Consider the following 25,589-nt stretch of genomic DNA (forward strand, 5'->3'; position numbering starts at 1 on the left):
TACCTGGTGCAGCTGTTGTATTCATTCCCGGGAATCGAGGGGGTCGGTTCACTGCGGTAGTGACTGCTGGGTTTGGCTGTGTCACTCCCGATTGGAATGTTATGTTCCGAGCAATGTTGGGCTGTTGCGTAGTCGTCGTTGCATTCACTGCAGGACCGTATGTCGGTCCTGCAGATCGTGTGTTTGTTCCCACTATGGGCTGCCCTTGCAGCCCATGGGGGTATCCAGGTCCTGCAGGTCACATTGGTCAAGGAGGCAGTGGCAGCAGAGTCAATCCATTGGATCGCGGTAGCCGTTGTCCTCCAGGTCGGTGTCCCTGGGGTGGTGTTGCGAGCCTTCGACCATTTCTTCTGAAATGGTTGAAGTCGTTCCCATCATCTCTGGGGTATGAACTGGAGTCGTTTGAATCATCACTTCCAGGGTCACCTTCAGGAGCTGCTACTGGAGCTGTTCCAGATTGGAGTAATCCCCACGTCGTGCGAGGTGTCGATGATACTGGCAGTTGTACTCCAAATGCCCTCAATGCCCTTTCGGACTCTGAGGCCATCTGGTCCAAGTATCTGGTGTATATTAACACCCTTCAATTGTATTCCTCATCCGGCTCTCCCTCTTGCTGCGGTCGGGCCAACTGATGATACACGCTCTCGATAATTATATCAGGAGCACCTGCCATCGGGTCCTCGACCTCTGAGGGGTATAATCCTCGCTCTACTGCTATCTCCTCGATGGAGTTCCTCATTCCTGAGGGGACAGGTTGGTCCATTGGGTCAACTTCGTCTCCTGAGGAATTTTCGAGTTCGTCCATTATTCTTTCAAACCGCTCGTTCTGCACGTGGCGGGTCCGTTCGTGTGCCTCACGAATGGCCTGCATCTTGTGTTCTTGTTTTTTCTTGTAGTTCATCGAGTTCGCAGTTCGCTTCTTCTCGAGCCCACTGGAGTGCCTCTCGGGCTCTCTCTCTGCGCACGCGTTCAAACGAACTTGTGCTTGCAGTGCTTCCTGGGGCTCTATCCTCAGCGCGACATATTTCGTCCGCTAAGGAAGATGTCGGTTGCACTGGCAGGGCCGGGGACAGAAATCTCTGCGAGTAATGTGAAGGATGTCATGGTGTCCTTCCCATTCTCGTTGTTTCTATTTCTTCGCTGGCCTGATGAGATCCAGTAAATCTCACTGGCATTCTGACGTTACAGCCAGAGGTGGATTCCCACCGCTGCTCGTCCGTTCAGCCTCCTCGTGTTGAGCGTGAGGGTTCGACGTATGACAGTGTAGGGGATCGTGAGGCTGGTGATGCCAGTTCTTGCCCACAGTCCATTATTTCTGGGGCTGGTGTGCCAGTGTCCACGTGCACGCCATCATTGGGTACGCTCTCGGCCACATCTGCCAGAGCCACGTGCTCTGCCTGTCTTGACTGGGAGCATGTTATCCGTGTGTTTTTGGGGCCTTGACTTGCCATTGGGTAGCAAGTTAAGGTTCTTGATTTCTTGATGGGGGTCTTCGCTGTCGAATAGAATTTTTCGCAGGGCGAAATGGACTGTAAAAAGTGTAATGAGGGGCGAGGCCTTATCACACCGAACCTCAGATACAGTGCACCAAGCTCTATTCTGGAGCGTCGTGCGTGTATCAAGATCGTGGTGTGTTAAGTCTCTGACTTCAACACACCAACGCGCGCTCGATACACGCAGAGTGCGTACAAACAGTACATAACAATTACATAATATACAATGAGATTAGATAAGATTAGGGCACAAGTACCGCTTAGTACTTGTGCCCTGCAATACAACAGCGGCACGTTACATATGAGTAGAAGAGGATAAAAGTTTGTTAGATACCTAGGAGCCTGTTCAGCTCCTTATATACTGTAAAATAAAAGACTAGAAACTATCAGACCATTCTCGAGACATTGTCCTTACCAATCCTAATCCTACGGACCTTTTCTGGACCTTTCCGTAGGTGCTGGATTGCTAATCTGCACACCTTCAACATCAAGTGAGCAGATCAAGTCCATTTCCTTATAGAAGGTTCGCGCTTTGCCTGCAATCATTCAGAAAGACATGTGCAGCATTGTGAACAAATTTCTGGATATTACTGCAACTCATGTTCCCCCTGACCTGCCAGACTTGTCAAAGGTTACACAGAGTTATCGAGAGGTCTCTGAGCTTATATGGCTTTCAGTAAGGATAATGGTGCCATTGCAGTGTCAGAAGGCTTATCAAGAGCAATTATGTCAGGCAAGTATGATATCTAAGTGAATGATTAAGCATATTCTGACAGTAGTTAACAGGTTGCAGCTCCAGACATAGTGCTGCAGCTCGTTCCTTACAATGCAATAGAACCATTGTACACATTGGCAATGTCAGGCCATACACCTGCATGGCTTCAAGCTGTGTGTCCAGCCTTCGGGATAGTGCTGAATGCACATCTTGCAGATGGAACAATAATACTGAGAGAGATTCAGCAGGCTTAGATTGTCACCTGAGCACAAGATGTTTATACACAACTTACACAACATGATCCAGCTCCCATCTCTGAAACTTTGCCTTAGAAGCCTTGGAATGAAACTGGGACATGCTATGGTCTGCCTGCAGTGCAAACTAAGTGTACTTATCCAAAATTGTGTTATAATGCTCAGCCACTGGACTTGAATGCCGAAGAAATGGGCGACTGCAACAAATTTTATAAAACATACTCATGGAACAACTTGACCGGTGGCATTCTTGTACTATGGGGTACACATTCTATCTGCCTTGGATTCCACTCAATATCTATTGCTGAAGGACGGAACAATGTCTTTTCTGCTATATGCACACATTTTCCTGTGCCACAGACATCATTGTATACAACTTCGCATGCCAACTCGCACTATACTGCCTTGTTCGTGAAGTACAGTACTTCTCTAACACACAGTTTCTCATTGATGAGATGCATGCATATAACCATACTCACTGTGGACAGGCCTGTTTTGCAAGTAATGCGATGAGGTTTGATAAATGGATAAGAGCTGTGAATACAAGCACAGCAGAGTGCGAAAATAAGAGAATATAATGAACCTGAAAGATGATGAGTTTCATGAGTTATGAACATGCCACTGTATACACAAAGGCATTCCTTGACATATGGAACTGGATAGCTTCACGACGCATGAATAATATGTAAATGTATTAATAAGTTGACCCTACATATATATGTATGTAACCTAACACCAAAACCTAGCCCTGACTTGTTCCTTGGCACAAATTATCATATCAACATTTGAGAGCTATGTGTTCTGCGTGTTCTTGCTCCCACTCTGCATGTTCTCTCTCGAATTCCTGCTCAGCATGCTCCTTGACTTTTTTTGTACATTGTACCTCCAAATTTGTCTCGAGTATAGCATGGGAGTTGTAAGTTTGCTCATGCATATGATCCATTACCTTATCATATAGCTGCTCAAGGAAGCAATCACCTATCATGTTCTTGAGGTTTGATGAGATAAATGTTAGGGCACCACCATTTTTCGATAGCACTGACTCAGGTCTGGAACACCAGTAAGCAAGGTCTTAAGAAAGGAAGGTATGCTTACCATGAGATGTAGAGCATTATGTGAGGGCATGTTAAAGTATTGAGTGTTTTGATCTAGCAAAATAACATAAAATATGAATGAAAGTCACTATTGAATGCAATCACACTCACGCATTTCAATATAGACTTTGTCTGCTTGCTATGTGTCTTCCAATGCTTCTAAGAGTCTGTAATAAAGGTAAGGGTATCCAACGGGTCAACATTGTCCCTTTCTACAGTAAATATTTTAGTCAGTTAATAGCAAACATGACAAGTGCTGCACTTACACTCACTTCGTGGCCGTACTTTCATCATCGGAACAGTATCGTCACTGATCTGCATGTCAGTATCACCTTTATCACCACTCTTATCTGCATCAGGTTCAGATGAGCTGCTTTCAGAACTTGTTAGCACTAGTGCAGAGCAAGGGTTATGACAACCCGTGAGGGTCATGGGTAAGGGTATCCACGGGTACAGGTAGGGGTCACAGTCTGCTGACTCTTAATACCCGCCACATACCCGTAGGCACTAATTAGCCTTAGACTTTGCCTGATCTGCCGCACAAGTGCACATGGCCTAAAACCTTATTTTATAAGCTACATACTGCATATAGATTGACTACATAAAGGCGAAAGAAACCCGAGCAATGGTACCATCACCATCATGCCGAAACATCGTGGAAGTCAATCAAAGAACACATAAAGGAAGAAGCAGTGCATCAACAGCCAGGATCCCGGTGCAGCTCCATCTGCGCCCGACCGGAGATTGCGCCCCAAGGATGTCGAACCACCAAAACGCGATCATCGCGCGTGTGTTGAGGACGCAGATGATGATGATGATGTTGAACCACCGAAATGCAACCGACGTGCGCATATTGAGGATGCAGACGATGACAATGATGTTGTTGAGATCTTCGAGTCTGATAATGAGGCCACGGAGAAGGTCCGGGCAAAGAAGAAGGAATTGGTGACACCTGAGGAAGAGCTGAGTGAGTAACTTATGATAATATCATGACTGAAGATGACTTACCAAGCACGCAAACAGGCGAGATGCAGAAAGACTGGACAGCGACAGCCTATGCTTTCTATAAGCCTGAAGTCACTATTGAGACAGATAAGGTGGGCGTACGTGGACATGTTTTTTGTTGCGCAAACCGCGGCTGCAAGATGAAGGTGAAGCGATGGCTTGATAAAGGAGATCGAACGTCGATGGGGAACATGCATAGACATATCCGGAAGTGCTGGGGTGAGGAGGCTTTGGCAGCGGCTGATGAGATGAACACGGCAGCCGATGCGCACCCATCTGTTGAGAAGTTCAGATGGTCAGAAGATATCACCGCGGCATTCGAGCGCAAAGGGAAAGGGAAGATAACTTACTCTGCATGCCAGCACACATGCACCGAGACCCGGTGAGTTCCAGTGAATGCCAGTCGGGTCTGTTAGTGGCTGAATGCAGTATGCCAGGGCGGAGATTGTGCACTGGGTCTCGGAAAGCCTTCGCCCATTCACGATCGTTGAGGATCGTGCATACCAGTCTTTGATGAAAACGGGTCGGCCAGAATATTGGATCCCCTTGCGCTGGACGGTAGCACGAGATGTGCACAAAGTATTCGCGTGCTGTCGGGCACGCATCGCGAAGATGCTGCAGGTCAGTGATCAGTATGCAAGAAGGGGTAAGTCTGACACTCACCTGCAGGAGTACGATGGCGAGTTGAGCTTCGCCACCGATGCTTGGACCTCACTGAACCATAAGGCAATCGTCATGTTCACGGTCCACTTGCAGCATAAGGGTGTGCCACTCCGAATGGTCCTTGATGTTGTCAAAGTCGCAGACTCCCATAGTGGCATCAACCTTGCCACTGCATTTGCGAAGATGGTGGATGATTTCAAAATTGCTATAAAGGTATGTCAATATTCACCGAGGCACTCAAATTGCGAGGAATTACTCACCAGAGGGTTAGATGCTCGGCATCACCGCGGACAATGCGTCGCCAAATGATATCATAATCGACGAGCTCACCGAGTTGATCGAGTCGTTCCAAGGCCAGGCAAACCGTGCGCGATGTTTCGACCACATCATTAATCTCATGGCCAAAGGCCTGCTGCACCAGTTCGACGTCCCACAGAATGAAGCTGATGCGGCACTCGATGACGCTGAAAATGCTCTTCACGAGCTGGCAAAGGATTTGGAACTCGGAGTGGGAGAAGGAGGTGAGGAGAGGGAGCCACTGGATGATATTGAGGGCCTCCAGGATGAACGCGAGGGGATGTCCATGGAGGATCGCGCAGTGCTTGATGCAAGCGTGCAGCCTGTTAAGCTCGTTCTTGTTATGGTGAATTCCATATCAGATATGTTGTGCACTCACCTTGGCTTGACTGCCTTTGCACAGTTGCGTAAGATCGCGTCTGCGATCATACACTCATCAACGAAGCTCTTGCCGGCTTGGTTGAAGGTGCTGGCAGACTTGGAGCTGGCAGAGAGAAAGATGCCTTGGGATGTTGTCACGCAATGGAACTCGACCTTCCGGATGTTGGAATTTGCACTGAAGTACTGGCTGGCAGTCGATGAGATGACAGGAGACAGAGCGATGGAGCTGTGAAGATATGAGATGGACGACGATGAATGGGAGATAGCGAAACAGCTGTGTGATGTCCTTAAGGTGAGTCACATGTGACTATCACCACGCCTCCTCCTCACGCCCGCCACCAGCTCTTCAACGACGCAACCTTGTACTTCTTGCACGACACACCTAGCTTACCCATGATCATTCCGGCCATGGATATCATCGACGAGAAGCTGATGAATGACTCTCTCGACTCCGACTATGAGCCCTGTATCCGTGCTGCCCTCGGGATGGTGAAGAAGATGCTGAATCGCTACTACAACAAGACTGATCTTTCCAACGTGTACCACATCGCAATGGGTGAGTTTCCAATTGGTAGCTTTCAACATTATACACTAACTACAATACAACGACAGTGCTACACCCCTCCCACAAACTGCAGTACTTCCGGAATGCCAGTTGGCAGGCGGAATGGATCACGACAGCGAGGGCACTGGTCCGCGAAGAGTATGACCGTGCTTATGCGCAATGTGCGGTGAATGTCAAGCCTACTCAGATGAAGCAATCGGAACACACAGTAAGTCCATCCCCATTGTTTGTAATTGTTGCTGATTTCGAATGCACACACAACACATTCTGTCGCCATCCCCTCAGCCATCTAGCAACATGTTCGACAACCTCCTGAACACGAATGTCTCCAAGGGCGAAGACAATCGTGATGAGCTCAAATGCTATCTCGATGCTGACACGGAGTGTGTCGACGGTGACGCACTTGGCTGGTGGTACGCGCGGCACAAGGAGTTCCCTCATCTATCGCGGATGGCCATGAGTTATCTTACCATTCCCGGTAGGTGTCTCCTGATCTCCGATTGCATTACAACCCACTGATGCACTTATCTGCAGCCACATCTGTTGACGTTGAGCGCATCTTCAGCAAGGGGCGCATATTGTTACCACATCTGCAAAATGGTCTCTCCGCAGAGTCTATCCGTGCTCTTCTGTGTCTTGCGGAGTGGAGCCGACTGGGGTTTGTACATGATACTGATGTCTTGGCTGTTGTCTCTCTCCCTGATGTCTTGGCTGTTGTCTCTCTCCCTGATGTCTTGGCTGTTGTCTCTCTCCCTGATGTCTTGGCTGTTGTCTCTCTCCCTGATGTCTTGGCTGTTGTCTCTCTCCCTGATGTCTTGGCTGTTGTCTCTCTCCCTGATGTCTTGGCTGTTGTCTCTCTCCCTGATGTCTTGGCTGTTGTCTCTCTCCCTGATGTCTTGGCTGTTGTCTCTCTCCCTGATGTCTTGGCTGTTGTCTCTCTCCCTGATGTCTTGGCTGTTGTCTCTCTCCCTGATGTCTTGGCTGTTGTCTCTCTCCCTGATGTCTTGGCTGTTGTCTCTCTCCCTGATGTCTTGGCTGTTGTCTCTCTCCCTGATGTCTTGGCTGTTGTCTCTCTCCCTGAGGCTCAAGAGGATAATGATGGCCTTGAGGATGGGTGGGATAACATTCTTTGGGATTAGATAGCTCTATACTATGTTGAATGCACCAAAGGTCCACAGATCTACCCTCAGGGTACATAAACCCGTGGAAACCCGTAAAACCCGCAGGATACCCATACCCATGGGCAAGGGTATGATACCCGCACGGGTACGGGTATGGGTACACCTTGGGACACCTGAGGGTACACCCTTGCTCTGCACTAGTTAGCACTAGAGCTGTGAGCTATGACAAGGTGTTTACCTATTACTCAGTGAAGTGATCCCCTAAGTGTCTTGCAGAGAATCTGAGTTGTATCTTGAGTTGTAACATTGAGCTACAATAACCAATATAATCAGTGGATTTGAGCGCAGCAGAATCATAAGCACACTTACAGATGGCTCAACAAGGGTCTCTCACTCTGTCATTACCATATCAGAAGGGTCAATAGCATGAGCACCACTGGCAGCCAACTGGCTCTCACTCTGTGTTGATTGCATTACCAAACTAAGGAGAGCATCTAGCACAGCTTGGTTAGCATCCACAGCTATGATGAGCTCCGCGATACTCTCATCGGTCAATTTCAAAACAGAAAGATGATTGGTCATGCTAATGTGTGGTGTGCATAATGTCTCGTGAATCTGTGTCTGCAGAGGTTGAGTCTGAGATTGCAACTTGGTATCTGTGTTGTACGAATCTATGGAAGTGCTTGTAAATAAGTTGATATTCAGGATAAAATACATCACATTACCAGGAGCAGCGAGAGATGTGGTGCATAACCAACTTGGTTGACCACCCAGGTTGGACGGTCTACCGTCACAATACTCAAATGGTATGAATGCACTTGCAGATGAAACTGACCAAAAATCAAATATGTGCTCATCAACATTCATGAAGTCCATGAAGTCATTGGGCTTACTGACAGGTGCTTGTACATTTACCAGGCCTTGCACACCATTCACGCTATTCAAGGTGGTTATACTCATGGTCACCGAATCGCACTGCAGTAAAACAGCAAACATGAGCTCTGTGCCCATGTTCACTATGATTGGTGGAGTAAGCGGAGGTGTGACACCTAATTCAGCTGCCTCTGGCACTGCCACTGCAGATGGTGTTACAACGGTATGCTGTCGTACCTACATTTTTTTCCCTTTGATTACATTGTACTTTTATGTGTACTACTCCGAGACTTCCAGTCCAGACACTTCTCAACTCAATTCGGACATTACTAGACTATGATGTCATAGCCTAGATGTATACTGACTCATCCCTCACCACAAGGGTACTCATTTACTTAGTATTACTGGCACATCATCGACTGGAACACCGGTCTTGATCTGGTTACTTTTACTTCAATACATGGGCTTTTCACTTAGCCTCAGTGTGAAGACTCTTCACGACTCGCTGCACTTAGTCTTTAACTTTGTGCATGCTCGACAATCTGACACTCAGACTTAGTGGTACACTCCAGTGTAACAGATGATGCATCCAAATGGAGCAACGCTGATCTGGTAGATGCAGGCATAACTCTGAAGTCATGCGAGGGAGGTGTAACAAACATCGGTGTCATGTCAGAGTCAAGTATGGCCACCGGATTGAGAGCAGATGCAGAAATCTCGTTGAGTGTGGCTGACACAGTATCCAGAAGTATGATGCTCAGATCAGGCTCAATTGGTACAGGAGATTGAGAAAAATGTGATGTCAGAATAATTGAAGATAGATCCTGAGACTCGGGAAGAGAAATGTGCGAGTTCTCCAATGGTCGCAATGGGCTCGTAGTGGTGGTGGGTATCACAACAGTGGAAGACTGTGCAGACATCCTTATTAAGAGACCGTTGCAATGCAAACACAAACTGACCTTGCATTTTCTATACAGACACGTGTGCCCTCTTAGGCTAGGGGCATTGCCATTTTTGTTCTAATAACCTTTCCGGCAGTGAAGAGTACCTGGATGCAAAAGAAGACTCAGCAGGTTTACTGAGAGTATCAAAGATGGATACAAACTTCTTCGGTCTGCTGGCATTAGTGCAATGTAGGATGTTGGATAATAACTCTAATCTACAAGGAATAGGATAATGCAGGGAGCAATATGAATAATAAAGAGACTGAGAATTCAATGAAAGATATGCAATGTGATTGAGGCACAGAGCAAAGGAAAGCAACAAATGTGCAAAGGCAATTGATACAGTGCTCATGTACGAGAAGTCCGAACACAATGTGAGATTAAAAGCTATAGTTAACAATCACAAGAAGTATAGCCCAGTATTTTTTTGCGAAAAAGGGTTAAAGTAAAGCCCACAGAAAAACTATGAAAAAGGAATAAAGAATAATTTCCAAAAAAAACTGTGATTCTAAGCTGCTGATTGGACAATCACAGTATTTCCCACAAAACTTTATTATGGTTTCTTCAAAAACTTTTCTTGTGCTTTACTTTATGAATTTTTTCAGGGTTTTTCCCTGAGAAATACTCAGCTATGCGTCTTGTGAATGCTGGATATAAATGTCAGCAAGAAGGTGAGATCCTACAGTACAAAAAATGCACCCAAAAATCGGACAGAATAGCTACCGATGACGAAGCGCAAAAAGCGTGAAGTACTAATGGCCCCAAGGCAACAAAAACTAACACTCTAGGAATGAGTCCCACTCCACTGTGCAGGAGCGGACACAAGGACGTGGCAGTGAGGTGACTGAGAGTCACTGTCTGCGTGTCACGCTTGAAGGCTTGCTAAGTCAACCACAGCTACCAATGCAGTGTGCAGTAGAATGTATGTGGTTTCTTTCTGTCAACCAAGGGGCTACAGAGGGCTCATCTTCAGTGTATGGGAGGTACACACTGCCTCATTTCTATGCTGGGCTGATCTTAATTTTGTAGGTCTCCTCGCGAGTCTTCCTCTATGCTTTGCATATGGTTTGACCCGCCTCCACACTCGTGGCACTGTGGAAGCAGCACTCTCATCACCGCCTCGGTAGTCAAGGAAATTTGCCATGACGAATCCTAATTGTGACATTGGTGAGTCGGCCTCTTTTGCAAAGCAGCTACTCTCAATTACGCTGATGCCGCCAGCTTCTCTCTGCTCGGACTCTTCGTTACTCCTCAAATTCATACCCAGCTCATTGATGGTAATGCTCACTACATGGTCTAGAGCATGCATCTTGAGATTGGGGGTCTCCGAGAAACCACATATAAGCTGTGGGACACAGTAGGTTTCCTCCAGTGCAGTTCTTTCTCGCAATGTCTGACATTCCTTCCTCATCTTCTTAGCTCAATGAACACTTGTCTTCTCCACAGATGTTTCACTTTGTGCACGTGGACCCATCCTCCAACAAGGAGAACAGTTCTGTTCGTCCTCCTCCACCTTCAGCTGGGTGGGTGAAGGATCCAGCTTGGATCGGTACAAGTAATATGGCTCAGTTTGCGAGGTTTTTGCTGACCATTTATGCAACCAGATGGCAGTGTGAACCCACCACGATTCTACTACAATCACATGGAAATTGAGGTGACACACCGGGCTGCACTTACAGGTGCATTTGGCAATTTTCAACCTGCACAGTTCAGTAACAGTGCTACAGGATATGTATATAGTTTTCTCTGTATGATGGAATGCAGTCTAACATTATCTGTGACACTTGAATAGAGATATCCTCTGCAAGCTGCAGTGGCTCCTTCTGCTGGGGTGCTCACGCAGGCCGAAGCCATGGCGGTCATTGCTCCTGCCCCTGTACAACTTGTCACCATAGCTCCTCCAGTCCCGGTGCATGCTGACATGCCCATCGCACCACTACATGCTGCTTTAGCACAGGTTGAGCATCCTCTTGCATCAGTACAGGAAGGTGGCGAGCCTCCACATGCGGAGCAATTCCAAGTTGGCAATCCTGGTGCAGCTGCACCTGCCGTGCAGCCGCAGGAAGCCAATGTCACTCATAAGTCATGCGCTTTCCTAATTCGCCTCATGTACTTGCTAATTTCTCTATTGGATAGCACTTGATCATGCTGGCCACCTTGTGTCAGTTGCAGTCAACTACTCCGTGCCCGTTAAACCACTTGGCCGTGGTGCTAAGCCATCACTGAAAAGATCAAGACCTTGAAGTTTGATTACATTATCCTTGAGGGCATATCTCGCACGATGTTCATCACGAAGATTCTTGGTGTTCATGACCTTGCAGATCAATACTCTCCCAGTGTTCATTCAGGCCCAATCTTCAAGCTGTGGTTCACGGGTTCAAGGTAAGCCACATCATCCTCTCCTGCACGTGATTTGCTTAACAAGACTTAGGGGCGGCAAGACCAGTGCTGCATCAACTGAGAATGATCGCGATTTTTCGATTACGCTCGAGACACTGCTGCACAAGAACAAGAAGAGCTGTACTGTCAGTGTGGAGCTTGACCTTGACAGCATGGAGGGTTTCTGCACCCGCAAGCGTGTAAGTCACCTTGTTGCTCCATGCGATGAACTCTGCTCATATTACTTCTATAGGCTGCAGTAGCCATGCAGGATGCAGTAAATGACGACGAGCTTCTCTATGGAACTAAGGTAAGCACCAGCCATCATATTCTTTGGTCTTTGACTAATGTTGCATCTCAGGTTCCCAGAGCCGAGGGCTTCAGCGAGGAGTCGCAACTTGATGGCGGCATCATCCTCCAACTCAAGCAAAGATGGCCATGTCAGCAGCATCTTGGTGAACACGATGAACCTGGGTACTGTTACATTGCGCCTTCTGGTGAGCATATTGGACTCAATATGCGCAAGCTCAAGATTTGGGCCAGTGCCATAGTGAGTGGTGCCGTTCTGATTGGTGATGCACATTGCTCATATTAACCACATAGCGTGCACATGATTCCACCAAGCATGAGCCGCTGAACACAATTGAGTTTGATGGGGTGCGTGATGACCGTCTTCTCGCTATCAAGCCTCGTGGCCACACGGGTCCTCATACTGCATCCATGTCAATTGACCTGTTAATGTTGCTTATGACGGCAATGCTTTCGCTCATCACCATGCTGGCCAATTGCCAAGGTGGTTTGCCGTCATCATCCACTGTAACTGCTGAGCAGATGGCTCCTTCTCAAGCTGCAGGTCACCATTCACTTTCTCCAGCTCCTGCCGTTGGACAGGAACTTCATACCTGTCTCGCAGCCTTTGCGGCTATGAAAAATATTGATATGTTGGAACAGGAAGGTCTTCTGTCACGACTCGAGCTTACGCCGGACATTATACCGGAGATACCCACTTTCCATATCTCCGAGCTTACTGGCGCTGTCGAGGGGCATGTCGTGAAGCTGCAGGTGTTCTGCAAAGAATAGAATGCTCATCTGGAGGAGAAGAGGAAGAGTACCATTTGAACAGTGTCATGATGGTACCCAATTGGTAATGCTTACTGACAGATTCTTTCACAAATCTCACTTTTGCGTAACATGTGTCTCTTGCAAAGCTGTATAGCCATTTAATATCCTTTCATATCCATACACCTTTAGCTAGCCTATGAATAACCACAATTTATAATCCATGCTACTGCATCCTCCAGAGAGACTGCCAACATAGCCTGATGAATGAGCCAAGGACGAGTCTCGGGCGACACAGCTACAGCTTTGTGACGTCGCAACCATGCTTTTATGGAGTGAAAGGTTTGTTCCATTGGGTTGAAATCTGGAGAATACGGTGGCAAGTAGATCAAACGTGCATCTGTTACTCAAAGTCAATGTAAAATATTCGGGCATGCCACACCAACATACCGCACTCTAGTGCAGAGCAGAGGTATGCATAACCCTCAAGGGTAAGGGGTAAGGGTATTGGAGGGTAAGGGTAGGGGTATGAGCTTTCAGACCCTTGTACCCCTGGAGGGTATCACTACATATAGTATATATAATGTAAGCAGTAATTGTATGGTGATTAAAGCCTAAGTACACCCTAGATATAGCCTTAAACTATGTCTACAGAAGCTTCAAAGAGAAAAGAAGGTTATTACAAGCCTTGAACTTAATGTCTATGATGCTATTTCCTCAAGTAAGGCACATATTGAGGGGTATACCCTCAGGGTTTGGTACCCTTACCCATACCCTTACCCCTGGTGAAGGGTATGTACCCTTGGAGGGTAAGGGTAGGGGTATGCCTCAAAGTACCCAGGGGTATACCCCTGCTCTGCACTACCACACTCATCCACCACAATGTGTCGAATTTCTTCATCATGATGTATGGCACAGTTGTCCATCACAACAACACTGCGGGGACCAGGATAAGGTGTAAGCTTAGGAGCCTGCCATAGGTCAATCACAAATATATCATGTGGAACACAACATGCAACTTACAAGCTCATGCTCGACAAATGTGATAAACCTATCCTTGTTGACTGAGCCTTCAAAGATGTCACATGTGACTATGCCATCCACTGAGAGCGCCGGAAGGATTGAGTACCGCTGCCCATGCAGAAATGTAGCCCGTCACACACATCATCAGGAAAACCCAACTTTTTCTTGTGGACTTATTTAGACTTTGAGGTCTGGGAATCCTTATTTAAGGCCATAAGTGTTCAAATAAGTCAAATTCCAGACACTCAGGGAATATGCCTTAGGCCCCTTTTGTCCTTATGTCCTTAAATAAGGACCATAAGTCCATTTAAGTTATTTAAGTGTCCTTTTAAGGAAAAGTGGGGTTTTCCTGATAATGCTCGTCCAAGCGTACTCCATCCTTCCTTCCGCTGATTGGTGAGATCATCCGCACTCGATTCATCAAGCCAGACAAAATATTCCATGGGGATGTCCCCATATTCTGCTCGCCAAATTGCCTGCAGCTCCTCATTCCTCTCTGCAGATGCTCTCGAGACAGTTTTATGGGTCAGTGCCAGGTGCTGGAGTGCACGACAGATAGTGGAAAGGGAGACATCTCTGTGACGGGTATATATGAGCTGCTCCTGGATTTCATCGAGGTAGAGCATAGGATTGGCATGTAGCAGTGAGGACAAATAGTTCATATCACCAGTTTTCAGAAGACGAGGTCGACCTCTCGCACAAACCATCGGATTCTGCACAGTACCAAATTCATGATATGTACGCAGGACATTGTAAATTGCACGCTCTTTGCAACCAGCTAGTTCGACGATGTCCTGGATTTCATGATGCTCGACCTCGCGCCAAAAAGCAATGCGCTCCTTCAGCTGTTGGGAGAGACGAGGTGCGGCCATGAGAGCCAGCGTGACGTGGTCACAAAGGAAAGTTTCTCTTTACTACATTAGGTTATATTTGTGCGGACCAAACAAATCTCTGGGAGTCACGACCTGCACATTTTTATGCAACACACTGTAAGGGGAGACGGGACTAGAGAATTTGGTGCACATGTTCCACAAACATTATCGCCGAATGAGGAAGGCAGGAGACGTCTCCCAGATATCCAGGCGACGGTTCAGTCGCATTATGAGGGGGACAGTTCTGTCTCCGTATATTCACTGGCGGTTATCCCCACAATGGGGCAAGGAAGGGCGAGTAGCTCGCGCATAACCATACAAGGTGCGGGTACAGCTTCCTATGTCGACTCTCTGCGCTGTGTTTACCGAGTTCTCAGTGCTGTTATCAAACCGCTCCACTCTTTCATCAAGTGAGTTCCGTTTCTCCTTTGCTGCTTCCCCTATCTCAATTTCTCCTTTTGTGTTCTCTTTCCCCAGTGTCTAGCACCACCACTTTGTCACCACTCGTGTTGCTATGGCCACCACTAACGACCCCAACTCTTTTCCCACTATTCGCGCCAGCTTGTCCGCAGTTCCGACTGCTCCATACCCTCCTTCGCCTGTCGAGGCCAAGTACTTCTACTACGACATACCCTCTCAGCCCCCTTTGGTCGCTCGCTCCAGCGCCAACATCTGGGTCAAGCCGACGGGCCCCGAAGCATACTTTGATCCCAAGGAGTCTAGTCCTATCGGTTTGCACCCTCTCTGAGAGATCTGGGAGGCCACAGTCAGTCCCACCATGGTTGACTATTTGGACTCCAAGGGGGTGAAATGTACGAGTCTGGACCCAGTTCGCATGGGGTATGCTGGCGAGTCTTCCCCTCCCGTTATCATATGGATAGGAGTTGTCCCTGGCTCCCTCTCTGCCGAGGATGGCATCGAGGTCACGACTCACTGCAAGAGTATCCTTTCCGCTCACGATATTGATGATGTCCACATCGAAATTTGCAAGTCGGAGGTTATCTGCTCCGCCGGTCCCAAGATGTACAATGCGAACTGGGTCCAGACTCATACACTTCACCCCCTTGGAGTCCAAATAGTCAACCATGGTGGGACTGACCGTGGCCTCCCAGATCTCTCAGAGAGGGTGCAAACCAATAGGACTAGACTCCTTACAAATAAAGTATGCTTCAGGGCCCATCGGCTTGACCCAGACATTGGCGCTGGAGCGAGCGACCAAAGGGGGCTGAGAGGGTATGCCATAGTAGAAGCACTTGGCCTCGACAGGCAAAGGAGGGTATGGAGCAGTTGGAACTGCAGCAGGGACAGTGTAGCCGGACAAGCTGGCGCGAATAGTGGGAAGAGAGTTGGGGTCGTTAGTGGTGGCCATAGCAACACGAGTGGTGACAAAGTGGTGGTGCTAGACACTGGGGAAAGAGAACACGAAAGGAGAAATTGAGATAGGGGAAGCAGCAAAGGAGAAACGGAACTCACTTGACGAAAGAGTTGAGCGATTAGTCCCCACCTCCAACGCCACCGCCCGGGCCCGAGAGCCTTTCTCCACTGCCCTCGGTCTCCCCATTTGCGCCGAAGTTACCCCATCCATCGAGGGAACTGGCGGATTCTTCATCTCGGACCCTCGCAAACCCGGCAAGATCTACCTCGTCACGGCCAGACACGTCGTCTTCCACACTGATAAGGGTTCCAACGAGCTCTACCAGCACCGCGACTCCAGCCAGCGCCGCAGGAACGTCTTGCTGTTTGGCGACGCCGCTATCGAGAAGCATATCACGGCCATCGAGTCCGAGATCGGCAGCAAGCATATCATCATCAAGCAGCTCGAGAGGCGGTTGGAGATTGCTGAGCAGCTGGATGAGGAGGACGCTGAGGCGGAGCGGAATCAAGTCCTGCCCCAGTTGGAGGAGGCGAGGAAGGCGATCGGAGCCCTCGAGAAGTTCCTCGCGGACGACTCCAGAGACTGGAAGAAGCGGGAGAACCGTGTCCTCGGCTACATCGTTCTGTCTCCCCCCATCGGTCTCGACGTCGGGGAGGAAGGGTTCACGGAGGACTGGGCGGTGATTGAGATCGACGATTCCAAAGTCGACTTGACCAACTTCGTCGGAAACGTCATCGACCTCGGCACCACCATCCCCGTCGACAAGTTCACGGCCTGGATGATTCCCCACTCCGCCAACCCGCCTTCGTTCGAGTATCCGGGAAGCCGTCTCCTCGAGTCGTACGGCACCATCTCGGACGAGGAGATGTGGAAGTCTAGCCCGAAGACCCTCGACCACGACAACGACCCGTGCATTATGGTCATCAAGCGCGGCTACGCCTCCGACCTCACCGTCGGACGCCTCAACGCCATCCGTTCGTTCACCAGGGTCTACTTCAAGGGCCAGCCCGGTCAGATGTCGAAGGAGGTCGCCGTCTTGCCTCGCAACTACAAGTCTGGTGCCTTCTCCAGGCCTTGCGACTCTGGCTCGGCTGTCGTCGATGGCAAGGGCAGGTTTGCCGGCTTGCTCACTGGCGGCGCTGGAGTTACTGAAGAGTCCGACTGCACCTACCTTACCTCCATCAACTTCCTCCTCAAGCGCATGTTGGAGCACGGTCTCAAGGCTAACCTCTCCCCCTCCCTCAATGCTTAAATGCCATCCGCTCTTCAGATCCCGAACTTCAGATCCCGAAGCCGACTCGTTTCTTCCTCTCTTCAAGTTGTTCTATGACTTCTTCTTATCCTTATCCCTTTCCCCGTCCTCCCACCCGTTTCTACTTCTACGACCTCGTTTTTTTACTCTCCACTCTCCTTTATCTACGGACTCGTCGTCAGTTAGACTAGGTACCGGATACTTCCTTCGTACGGCACTCGGTCTCGTGCTGGGCGTGACGTGGCTTCTTCCACACTGCGGTATTAACCCCTTGTCTCCTTCTCTTACTTAATCGCTTATGATGTACTTCTACACGATATGCTGTTGCGAAATGACATTGTTACTTTGCGGGTTTTTCCTTACGTTCGATGGACTGAAGCGCCTCATAGGTACGTACCCTGCAATGCAAGCTTAAGCCGTTTACGATCTTCTGCCACCTTCGATCTCATTTCATTCTGACCGCGTGTATCTCTCAGCACCATGACTTCCGTTGGGCTTTTGCCAGCTGTTTCACTCTTTCAATCTTCGCCAACGCAGTGCTTACTACATGGGCGTATCGTACTATCATCTGCGCGCAAGTTCTGTCTTGCAGCGCTTCCAGGTGCATGCTGTGATATCGCCAGACAGCTGTCGCCGTTGACTCGAAATTTCAGGAACGTACGCGTGTTAACTGCCGAGCTAACGTCCCCATGTTTGCCTCATGTCATAGTTCTGGACAAGGTTCTCCGTTTTGTGCCATATCACCGGGTTCCTCTACTTGTCGTGGCGAACTTCTTCCTGGGATAGTAGGAATATCGTGCTATTGTCGCAAGGATCAATGCCAATTAACTCAGAACCATGGATCGATCCGCTGGTTCCGTATTGGCTCTACCCATTGTATTCCCAGTGATGTGGACACGAAGCATTCGAAGCTCCGTCTTAGTACTAGGTGCGCCGCTCACTACTATTCTTCGAATCACTAGCTTACGCGTCCTGGCATGTGCCTCAATGGAAGCATTAGCGACCTGCAGCTAAGTGTTCCGGCGCAACCTAGACTCTTTCGGGAGGCTGCTAGAGTCAGAGCGACTCTTCGTGGATGATGTTTCCTGTTCGGATTCATCAGCATTTTGCATGCTGAAGGTGGTAATCGATTATGGCACAGTCGTGTACCGAATGAGACTCCTTACGTTAAGCATCGATGCCAGTCGCAGTATAGTGGGGCACTATCACCTGCAGGATCAACGATATGCCTGATCACTCAGCTGCGACTAGTCTCTTATGTAGTATGTAGAGCACCACGCTGATCTGCAGAGATAGTGTTGCAATACTAGATTTTTTTGGCATCACTAACTTGGTTCCTACATGCTTCAGGGTTGAAGTCACAAGTTCAGGCTTTATACATTGTTTTTTATTCTACAATGTCAGTACGCAGCTACACGTGCACCAGCGTGGGGCCAGCGCTTCCGAGTTGTTGTTCTTTGTGGCTGCGTAAGATCTCGATCGAACGGCGACGTAGCGCCCGCTGCTGCCATGGCGTTAAAAGGTCCCTTCTGATCATGAGCACCAATATGCGATAACTGGTTTTTCTCATTCTGGACTCGATGGATCCCCTCAAGCAATATCTTCATATCCTGAAAGAAGACATCGCATGGCACAAATTCGTCGACGATGGCCAGAAATGGCCGCCCAACGTGCGTGAACTATGTGGCGGACTACTCACAGATTCTCGACGGGTTCCACCTTGGGTAACGACGGTAAATACATCCCTACTATATCGTCTGGTTTTCTGTGATCTAAGTGCTCCATACACAGGGCCCCTATCCTGCCGTTGATCCTCGAACGGAACCCCTGCTGGAGGAATTGCAAAACACGTTCAAATCGCATGCTGGCTCACTCGAGGACGCGGTCTTCGATCAGCAATTACGGGGCATGTTCGGGACCCTTCTCAGTGATTGCGCCAGGTTGCGGAATGTCATGTCATCCGATAGTCTCTGTGGCAGCGCCAATCCGAAGGAATCATTCCTGATTGTCATGATATCCAACGTGATGTCCTCCGTGACAGCAGATTTTTCCATAGAGTAAGCATCCCTCGGAATTGTCCCACCTTTCAACTGATCATCGTGTTTTGTGAAGTGAAAACGTTTTAGTCGCCTTACCACGCTATCGTGCCGGCGGGCTGAACGTACCTACGAGATTCATGTCCAATTCCATCCAGGTACCGCTTTTGATGTCTGTTTTCGCGGAGATTCCCGACGATAACTCCAATGCGGACGGATCTGATGCAATGGCGAACGATCCTGATACTGACGAGGCCGACTCTGACGCAGGGTCGCACAACCCGGACATGGAGTTAGGTGAGGATGAACCCCGTGAACCGTCCGAACCTCCTCGGCCGGTTTCGGTCGCTTCACCTATGTCTATGTCGACATTTCTCTCCCGTTGCGCGAAGCCCGTTCTCATTGAGGAAAGCGATAGTGACTCGGAGTCGCTGTATGACCCCCCATCACCGGCGGAGTTGAATGCACACGTCCTCGTGTATCCGCCTTCCAGAGCGCTGCCCAAACGGGTCCCTCTACCGTTCATGTGCGTTGCGGAGGAAGACGATCTACCCCTCGTGATGATGGCGATTCTCTACCAGCGACATGTGTGGAAGATTTCCGAGCCTGTCGTTGGTGTCGGGTTTTCCAAGTATGATACCTCCATCTCTTTCTACATCGGATGGTTGGACGAGGATGCCGACAAAGAAGACTCATTGGTGAGGATATACATGACTAGACTGTGTCCCTGTCCTTTACTCATTTATGATTCGTCGCAGCCTCGTGTACATCTTGGTTCCTTAGGGCGAGACGGGTCCCTGGATCTGGCCTTGCTTGATGGGGCGTTTGCACTGTGTCATGCTGCGTTGGCCTTGCAAGGACTAGTGGCGAAAACATGTGGCGTTTCAGAAGCTACGGTCACGGTGGTCGCGGAGGAAATACGGGACGGTTCCGTCTCTATGTGGCGTCTGGATACACAAGAAGACGTTAATTCCGCTGACTCGTCTGAGGGCCAGCGTGACTGGATTGAAGCGTGGGCAGAAGGCCTTGCCTACAAATACCCTGCAACGTAAGTGCATTCTGCCAGTGCCCCCGTCCATCGTCCCTCAGGTTAAATTTGATACACAAGCACGATGACCGACTCTAAGAAGACTGCGACGGCGGATCCTAAGAAGACTGCACAAGAGGCAAGGTACGAATATTGGTCATTGTATCCTTGCTGTGTGTGACCTTTGCTCGTTCTGCAGAAAGAAGGGGTCAATGGACTCGTTGTCTGTTCCTTCAATGGGCTCCTCCAGATCTACAGATTCTACGCCTTCGAGCCTGCCGTGAGTTTCTGATCAATTTTTTTGACAATGTCTGATTGCAATATAGGATGATTGCAATTCCAGAAGAAGAGGAATCCAAGTGAGCATCAGACTCTTCATCATTTTCGATACTCACCTGCATACAGACAGGAAGGCAAGAGTCAGGGCTCAAAGAAGTCTGCCTACAAGCCGATGTCATGTTCTTCGTAAGCGGCATGTTATCTGCACCCGCTATGTTCTCTCATACATTCTTAGATTCGCCGCTGCAGCTGCGAAAGTGGGAAACAGCCTTCTTTTGCATGGCTATCTATTCGATAGACACGTTATACTCTCTGCACTGTGTAAAAACTCCGTCATCTTTTCGTTGTATGAGATTCATGCAGGAGACGCGTGGCCGTCGCATTGGAAAACACTTGTGAGCAACTCATCTTCTTTTCATCATCGCCTGCTGACGAGGGGCAGAGTGATATACCCTCGGTTGATCCCTCCCTTGAACCATTTCGACGAGAGTTGTTTGCACAAGCGCAGAAACATCATGAACTCAGTGCCGTAGTGCCGCAGGACGTACCCGCAGAGGTCCTTCCACTGCTGGAGGGAAGTCTATCTCTGATTCTTGCCGTGGCGAAGCGGGCGCAAAGGAAGGCCCGTTCAGTGATTCCTCCATCGGAGTCCGTTTGGCGTCATGATTTCGATTCCCTTATCTTTGACTTCTTCACCAATGCGTTAAATGGAACAATCAGCCTGTATTCTCGAAGCGGTCGCTCGAGTGATGCGCCAAGGCTTCAACTCCCTGATGACGACAGGGTTATTCCATCGTAAGTTCTAATCATCAATTGACCTACACTCTATCTAATTGAAGTGCACAGAACGGAACGCATGATATATTTACCCAAGGCCGTTGGTATGGACGAAGGGTCTGCGGGAGACTTATATCTCCACATCATCGGTGGTGGGCTCAACCCTGGCGAAACTTATGAGAAGATGCTAAGGCAACGGATTGGACGCAATGAAGATCTCCTTAGAGAAGCTCGCAACCTGGAGCGGAAGGCACACCTCCAGCTTCAAACCCATGGGAACGATTGGCTGGAGCGTCGAAACTGGGATGGATACGCATTGGAGCGTCTCAAAGAAGATCCTTATCGAGCCATTTGCGACGCTCTCGGGACGGTCTCGATTGATCTTCCAGTGAGACGGGAGTCTCTCGCGGCCGTGCAGTTGGTGGCCACAGGATCGCCAAAAGCCCCATACATAGTGGGCATGCACGAATCCAAGGAATCCCTTGATATGCCTGATGGTACTTCATCTGGAGCAGCTCCGGCGATTCCCTTGCAGCAACGACTATATTCGTCCGCTCCGGCCCTAGAAACAGTGCCGGAGGTAGATGACCCAAACCAGGCTTTACCTTCGAATCCGGGCATCCCACACTCCACCGAGAAACTTCCTCCTCCTGCAAACCCTCCGAATACTGACTCGCTACCGACTCGCGATTATGCCATTGCCGCGAGCTCCGTCTGTGATACCGACCGCCTGTATGAAAATGCAGAGGCACGTGCATATCTCGACGAGAATCTTGACGTCATGTCCAAGCGACTCAAGGTGCTGACGGCGGGACAGAGGAAAAATGCGAAAGTCAAGAATCCTGTCTCAGTTCTGGAACTACCCGTGTTTCTGATGGAATACAAGAAGCAGGATACAGATATCGGCAAGGGAGAAAATCAGCACAGGCTGGCTTGCGCGTCGGCGGTGACATTTCTTGATGTGCTGGGGCTGACCAAAAAGCCTGTTTTCAGTGGACTCACTAATGGCCCGAGGGTAGCACTCGCGGCTGGTTGGAGTAATGATGGAGTGAGCTGCATTCAGTCTAATTGCTATGTACTTGCTGATCGGCTTACCATCGTTAGTTCATAGAAATTTTCGAGCGGCAGACTCGTACTATGGACATCTCTACGGCATTGGGAGCCTTCCAGTTTGCCAGCGTCCTAGCCAGACTTGCTATCGTTTATTCAAAGGATCTCGTGGATACTTTTAATGAGGTGTCCAAACCTCTTCTCATCAAACGACTCAACGATCGCGACTTCGAGAAGCCTGATAGCAAGCTGCAGTGGAAACAACCTGTGCCTCCCAAATCCGAGAAGGAGGAATCCGGAGATGCTACAACACAGCCAATTCAGACATCCGAATCGTCCAGTTCAGTAACTGAAGGCCAGTAGTGTTTGGTGACGAAGGCGCCTCGGAAGGTGAAGTGGACGTATATACTGGAATTTTCGAAATGACGGAGATGCATGGAATGTTAAGATGGAGCGTAGTATTCAGTCGATACCTCTAAGGAGTGTTGTAGAATCTATCTAGTAACGTTGGAGAATTTATATTTAGAGCGAGACGTTGCAAATTCCGACGCGTCGCGTTACATTAGATAAAGTCACTGCGTCACCTCGTCGCCGCTGCTATGATGCCGCAGCTAGTACTACTACTGTACCTTTGGTTCCTCGCGGCTCCTCTGCGACGTTCCTGCCAAAATGTCTTAAGAAGGGTTGCACATCTCTTCGATAGTAGTTCTGTGTCTATAACAACGTCGCTTCACAAGTTTTCAGGTCTCCTACTTAGCAGTGCGCTCCTCAAGATGAGGTAAAGTGTGTCCTCCTGCCGACGGTCTGAAAAAGACGCGAGAATACGGTCAGACATGAACGACGAGGATAAGGGAGACACTGACAGCTATTTCAATAGAACCGTGCCGTTGCGTTGTTTTTTGGTACATTCGCTTTGCTCCGGAAGTTCTGGTTGGTACTAGATAGAGCCAATCTCGCTCTAGCAGAGTGTGGTAGAGGATCGACGTGAAGGTTTGACCGAAATCCTGGAAGAAATAGGGGGAGTCAAAGTTGGCGATTCTGGGGCGATTCAGAGTTTCTCCGAGCACCGATTCTGACGACGATTTTGCATCCAGAATCGACTCAGAATCAGAATCGGACGTGAATTAATCTTCGGCGGCAATTGTTGCGGAACGGATCGCCTAGACCTTCTAGTAGGCATACCTCTCAAATTTCCGCGACTCTTCGTCCACGTTGCGCTTGGTCAAAGGACTCCCGAAAAGACACCTCATGGTTCAACACTCAAGCAGGCGATCGACGTGTCAGCTATCTCGCTCGACTACAGCAGCATGATTGTCCGAAAATCGACACATCTCTCAATTAGTCTAACAAGAAACATATACACAACCTTGCTTCGGTGACTTCTTTCCCAACATCCGTCTGGGCCTCCTCACAACCCACCGCCGTTGAGAATGTACTCGATCGCGGAGTTCACATTTCCACCCGTAGCGAGCAGTGCGCGCACGTTTTGCGACGCGTTCGTGAATCCCATATCTTGCAATTGCTACACGCACCCAAGCTTAGCATTTGTCACGGGACAATTGACGTAGAGAAAAACAAACAAACCTGCAGCTGTACTTGAAACCGCTCTTCGGGCGGCCTAGCGTCCACAGGAGCTGCGGAGGTTGCAGGGGGCACACCCATGCCGCCGAGGCCACCGAATCCACCATAACCATATGGGTCACCGCCCATCGCCGCGAGCATCTGCTGCATAAGGGCGGGGTCAAACATGCCCGCGCCCGGAGCTGGCGGAGCTCCGCCCGCTCCGGGCGCTGCTGGCGTGCTACCTGACGGCGCCGGTGCGGCTGGAGGGAAGAACGGGTTGAAGAAAGGTTGCGGCGGCGGTGCCGCAGCACCTGCGCCTGCGCCTGGTGCGGGCGCCTGCTGTCGCGCGGTGGAGGGTAGGCCGGGGGCGGGGAAGCCGCTTCCGGGGCTCCCTGGGCCGAGCCCTGCGTCGCGCATCATGGAGGACATTTGCAGCATCATGCGGAGCGTCTCTGGGTTCGACCTGCGGTGGGCGAGTTAGCGACGAGGTAAGATGCTTGGGATGACATACATCATCTGTCGAAAGCGCTCGCTTTGGAACACTTCACGGACCTGCGGGCCCATTGCAGCGAGCTGCGGATTCGAGGCGATAATCTGGTCAAGGACAGCAGGGTTTGACATGATGCTGGACATTTGTTGGAGGAACTGCGGCGAGTTCATCATGGTTTGCATCTTCGGGTAACCTGTCAGTGCTGCTCCAGATTACAAGTCGAAGTTATCTGCACCATGTTAGGGTCGTTCGGGTTAACGCCCAGCTCGGCGAACGGGTTTAAACCGGCCATAAGTCCATAACCCATGTGACTATTCAGCTGCGTGAGCGGGTCGTGTGGATTCTGGCCAGCCTGCATGTTGGGAAGGGGTTGTGACGCGGACGCTTGGGATGAGGACGCAGCAGAGCGGGCAGCTCCCTTGACCATGTGAATCGTGTGTGCGGATTGGATCTTGTATGTCGATAACGCATCTTCGTCCTGTGCACCGTCAATCGGCGTGAAGTGAGAGATCGTGTGCAAACGTACTTTCAGCACTCGTCCTAGTAAAATGTCAGTGTCCAAAAAAAATTATATGTAAGGAAGACATACCGGAGTAGATGAGCCTCTGGCGGTCTGCGGGAACATCAGACTTCTCCGCGATAGCCTGCTTGAGCTCGAGGACGGTCTTGTCTGTTGATATCGTTATCTGAAGTTTGAGCTCACTGGGTCCTGCAGATCGGAATTGCTTGAGTAGAAGGTGAAGAGGAAAAGTGAAACATACCCTTGACGTTTATTTGTATGTCTGTGGACGATGGTGATTCGGAGGACATGACGAGCAGCCACAAGTTACGCAATCCACGTTTAGCGCCCAAACTCGCTCGTTTAGCTAATCGACGCTTGGCACTGTGCTCTCCGATGAAATGCTTGACGGCTAGTTATCGAGCTTGAACTCATTCATTCTCGTGCGTGCCAGCGACTCGTGCTAGTTCCATAAAAATTCTAGGTAGCGATGAATGCTTGAG

At 49.4% G+C, this 25,589-nt stretch overlaps 6 protein-coding genes across 6 annotated transcripts; 5 read left to right on the forward strand and 1 right to left on the reverse strand.

The window, feature by feature from the left end:
- Window positions 1-4,198: 4,198 nt before the first annotated feature.
- Window positions 4,199-6,134, forward strand: SCP_0100600 (putative AC transposase; the record flags this gene model as incomplete). The annotated part of the gene is made up of 8 exons (XM_027752300.1): window positions 4,199-4,217; window positions 4,278-4,523; window positions 4,580-4,659; window positions 4,702-4,943; window positions 4,999-5,182; window positions 5,231-5,437; window positions 5,496-5,867; window positions 5,925-6,134. 8 exons carry the CDS (start codon window positions 4,199-4,201, stop codon window positions 6,132-6,134), a joined length of 1,560 nt encoding a protein of 519 aa, XP_027608101.1.
- A 9-nt stretch (window positions 6,135-6,143) lies between these two features.
- On the forward strand, window positions 6,144-7,606 carry SCP_0100610 (hypothetical protein; the record flags this gene model as incomplete). The annotated part of the gene is made up of 5 exons (XM_027752301.1): window positions 6,144-6,194; window positions 6,245-6,458; window positions 6,515-6,675; window positions 6,753-6,945; window positions 7,002-7,606. 5 exons carry the CDS (start codon window positions 6,144-6,146, stop codon window positions 7,604-7,606), a joined length of 1,224 nt encoding a protein of 407 aa, XP_027608102.1.
- Window positions 7,607-10,708: 3,102 nt separating this feature from the next.
- On the forward strand, window positions 10,709-12,864 carry SCP_0100620 (hypothetical protein; the record flags this gene model as incomplete). The annotated part of the gene is made up of 10 exons (XM_027752302.1): window positions 10,709-10,762; window positions 10,825-10,954; window positions 11,010-11,137; window positions 11,198-11,476; window positions 11,542-11,566; window positions 11,622-11,787; window positions 11,837-11,984; window positions 12,038-12,094; window positions 12,146-12,334; window positions 12,388-12,864. The coding sequence occupies 10 exons, from the start codon at window positions 10,709-10,711 to the stop codon at window positions 12,862-12,864; spliced, it is 1,653 nt and encodes a 550-aa protein (XP_027608103.1).
- Window positions 12,865-15,252: 2,388 nt separating this feature from the next.
- SCP_0100630 (hypothetical protein) lies at window positions 15,253-17,365 on the forward strand (the record flags this gene model as incomplete). The annotated part of the gene is made up of 3 exons (XM_027752303.1): window positions 15,253-15,469; window positions 15,569-16,092; window positions 16,142-17,365. The coding sequence occupies 3 exons, from the start codon at window positions 15,253-15,255 to the stop codon at window positions 17,363-17,365; spliced, it is 1,965 nt and encodes a 654-aa protein (XP_027608104.1).
- Window positions 17,366-18,945: 1,580 nt separating this feature from the next.
- Window positions 18,946-22,897, forward strand: SCP_0100640 (hypothetical protein; the record flags this gene model as incomplete). The annotated part of the gene is made up of 12 exons (XM_027752304.1): window positions 18,946-19,098; window positions 19,157-19,422; window positions 19,478-20,099; window positions 20,160-20,449; window positions 20,510-20,572; window positions 20,628-20,708; window positions 20,755-20,787; window positions 20,834-20,893; window positions 20,943-21,102; window positions 21,150-21,502; window positions 21,554-22,532; window positions 22,589-22,897. The coding sequence occupies 12 exons, from the start codon at window positions 18,946-18,948 to the stop codon at window positions 22,895-22,897; spliced, it is 3,369 nt and encodes a 1,122-aa protein (XP_027608105.1).
- Window positions 22,898-23,942: 1,045 nt separating this feature from the next.
- Window positions 23,943-25,397, reverse strand: SCP_0100650 (Ubiquitin domain-containing protein; the record flags this gene model as incomplete). Its single annotated transcript, XM_027752305.1, has 7 exons — window positions 23,943-24,056; window positions 24,119-24,560; window positions 24,609-24,769; window positions 24,823-25,065; window positions 25,114-25,127; window positions 25,177-25,296; window positions 25,349-25,397. The coding sequence occupies 7 exons, from the start codon at window positions 25,395-25,397 to the stop codon at window positions 23,943-23,945; spliced, it is 1,143 nt and encodes a 380-aa protein (XP_027608106.1).
- Between the last annotated feature and the right edge of the window lie 192 nt (window positions 25,398-25,589).

Source organism: Sparassis crispa, assembly GCF_003851025.1.
Source record: "Sparassis crispa DNA, contig_000000F, whole genome shotgun sequence".
In the NCBI taxonomy this organism is placed as follows: Eukaryota; Fungi; Basidiomycota; class Agaricomycetes; order Polyporales; family Sparassidaceae; genus Sparassis; species Sparassis crispa.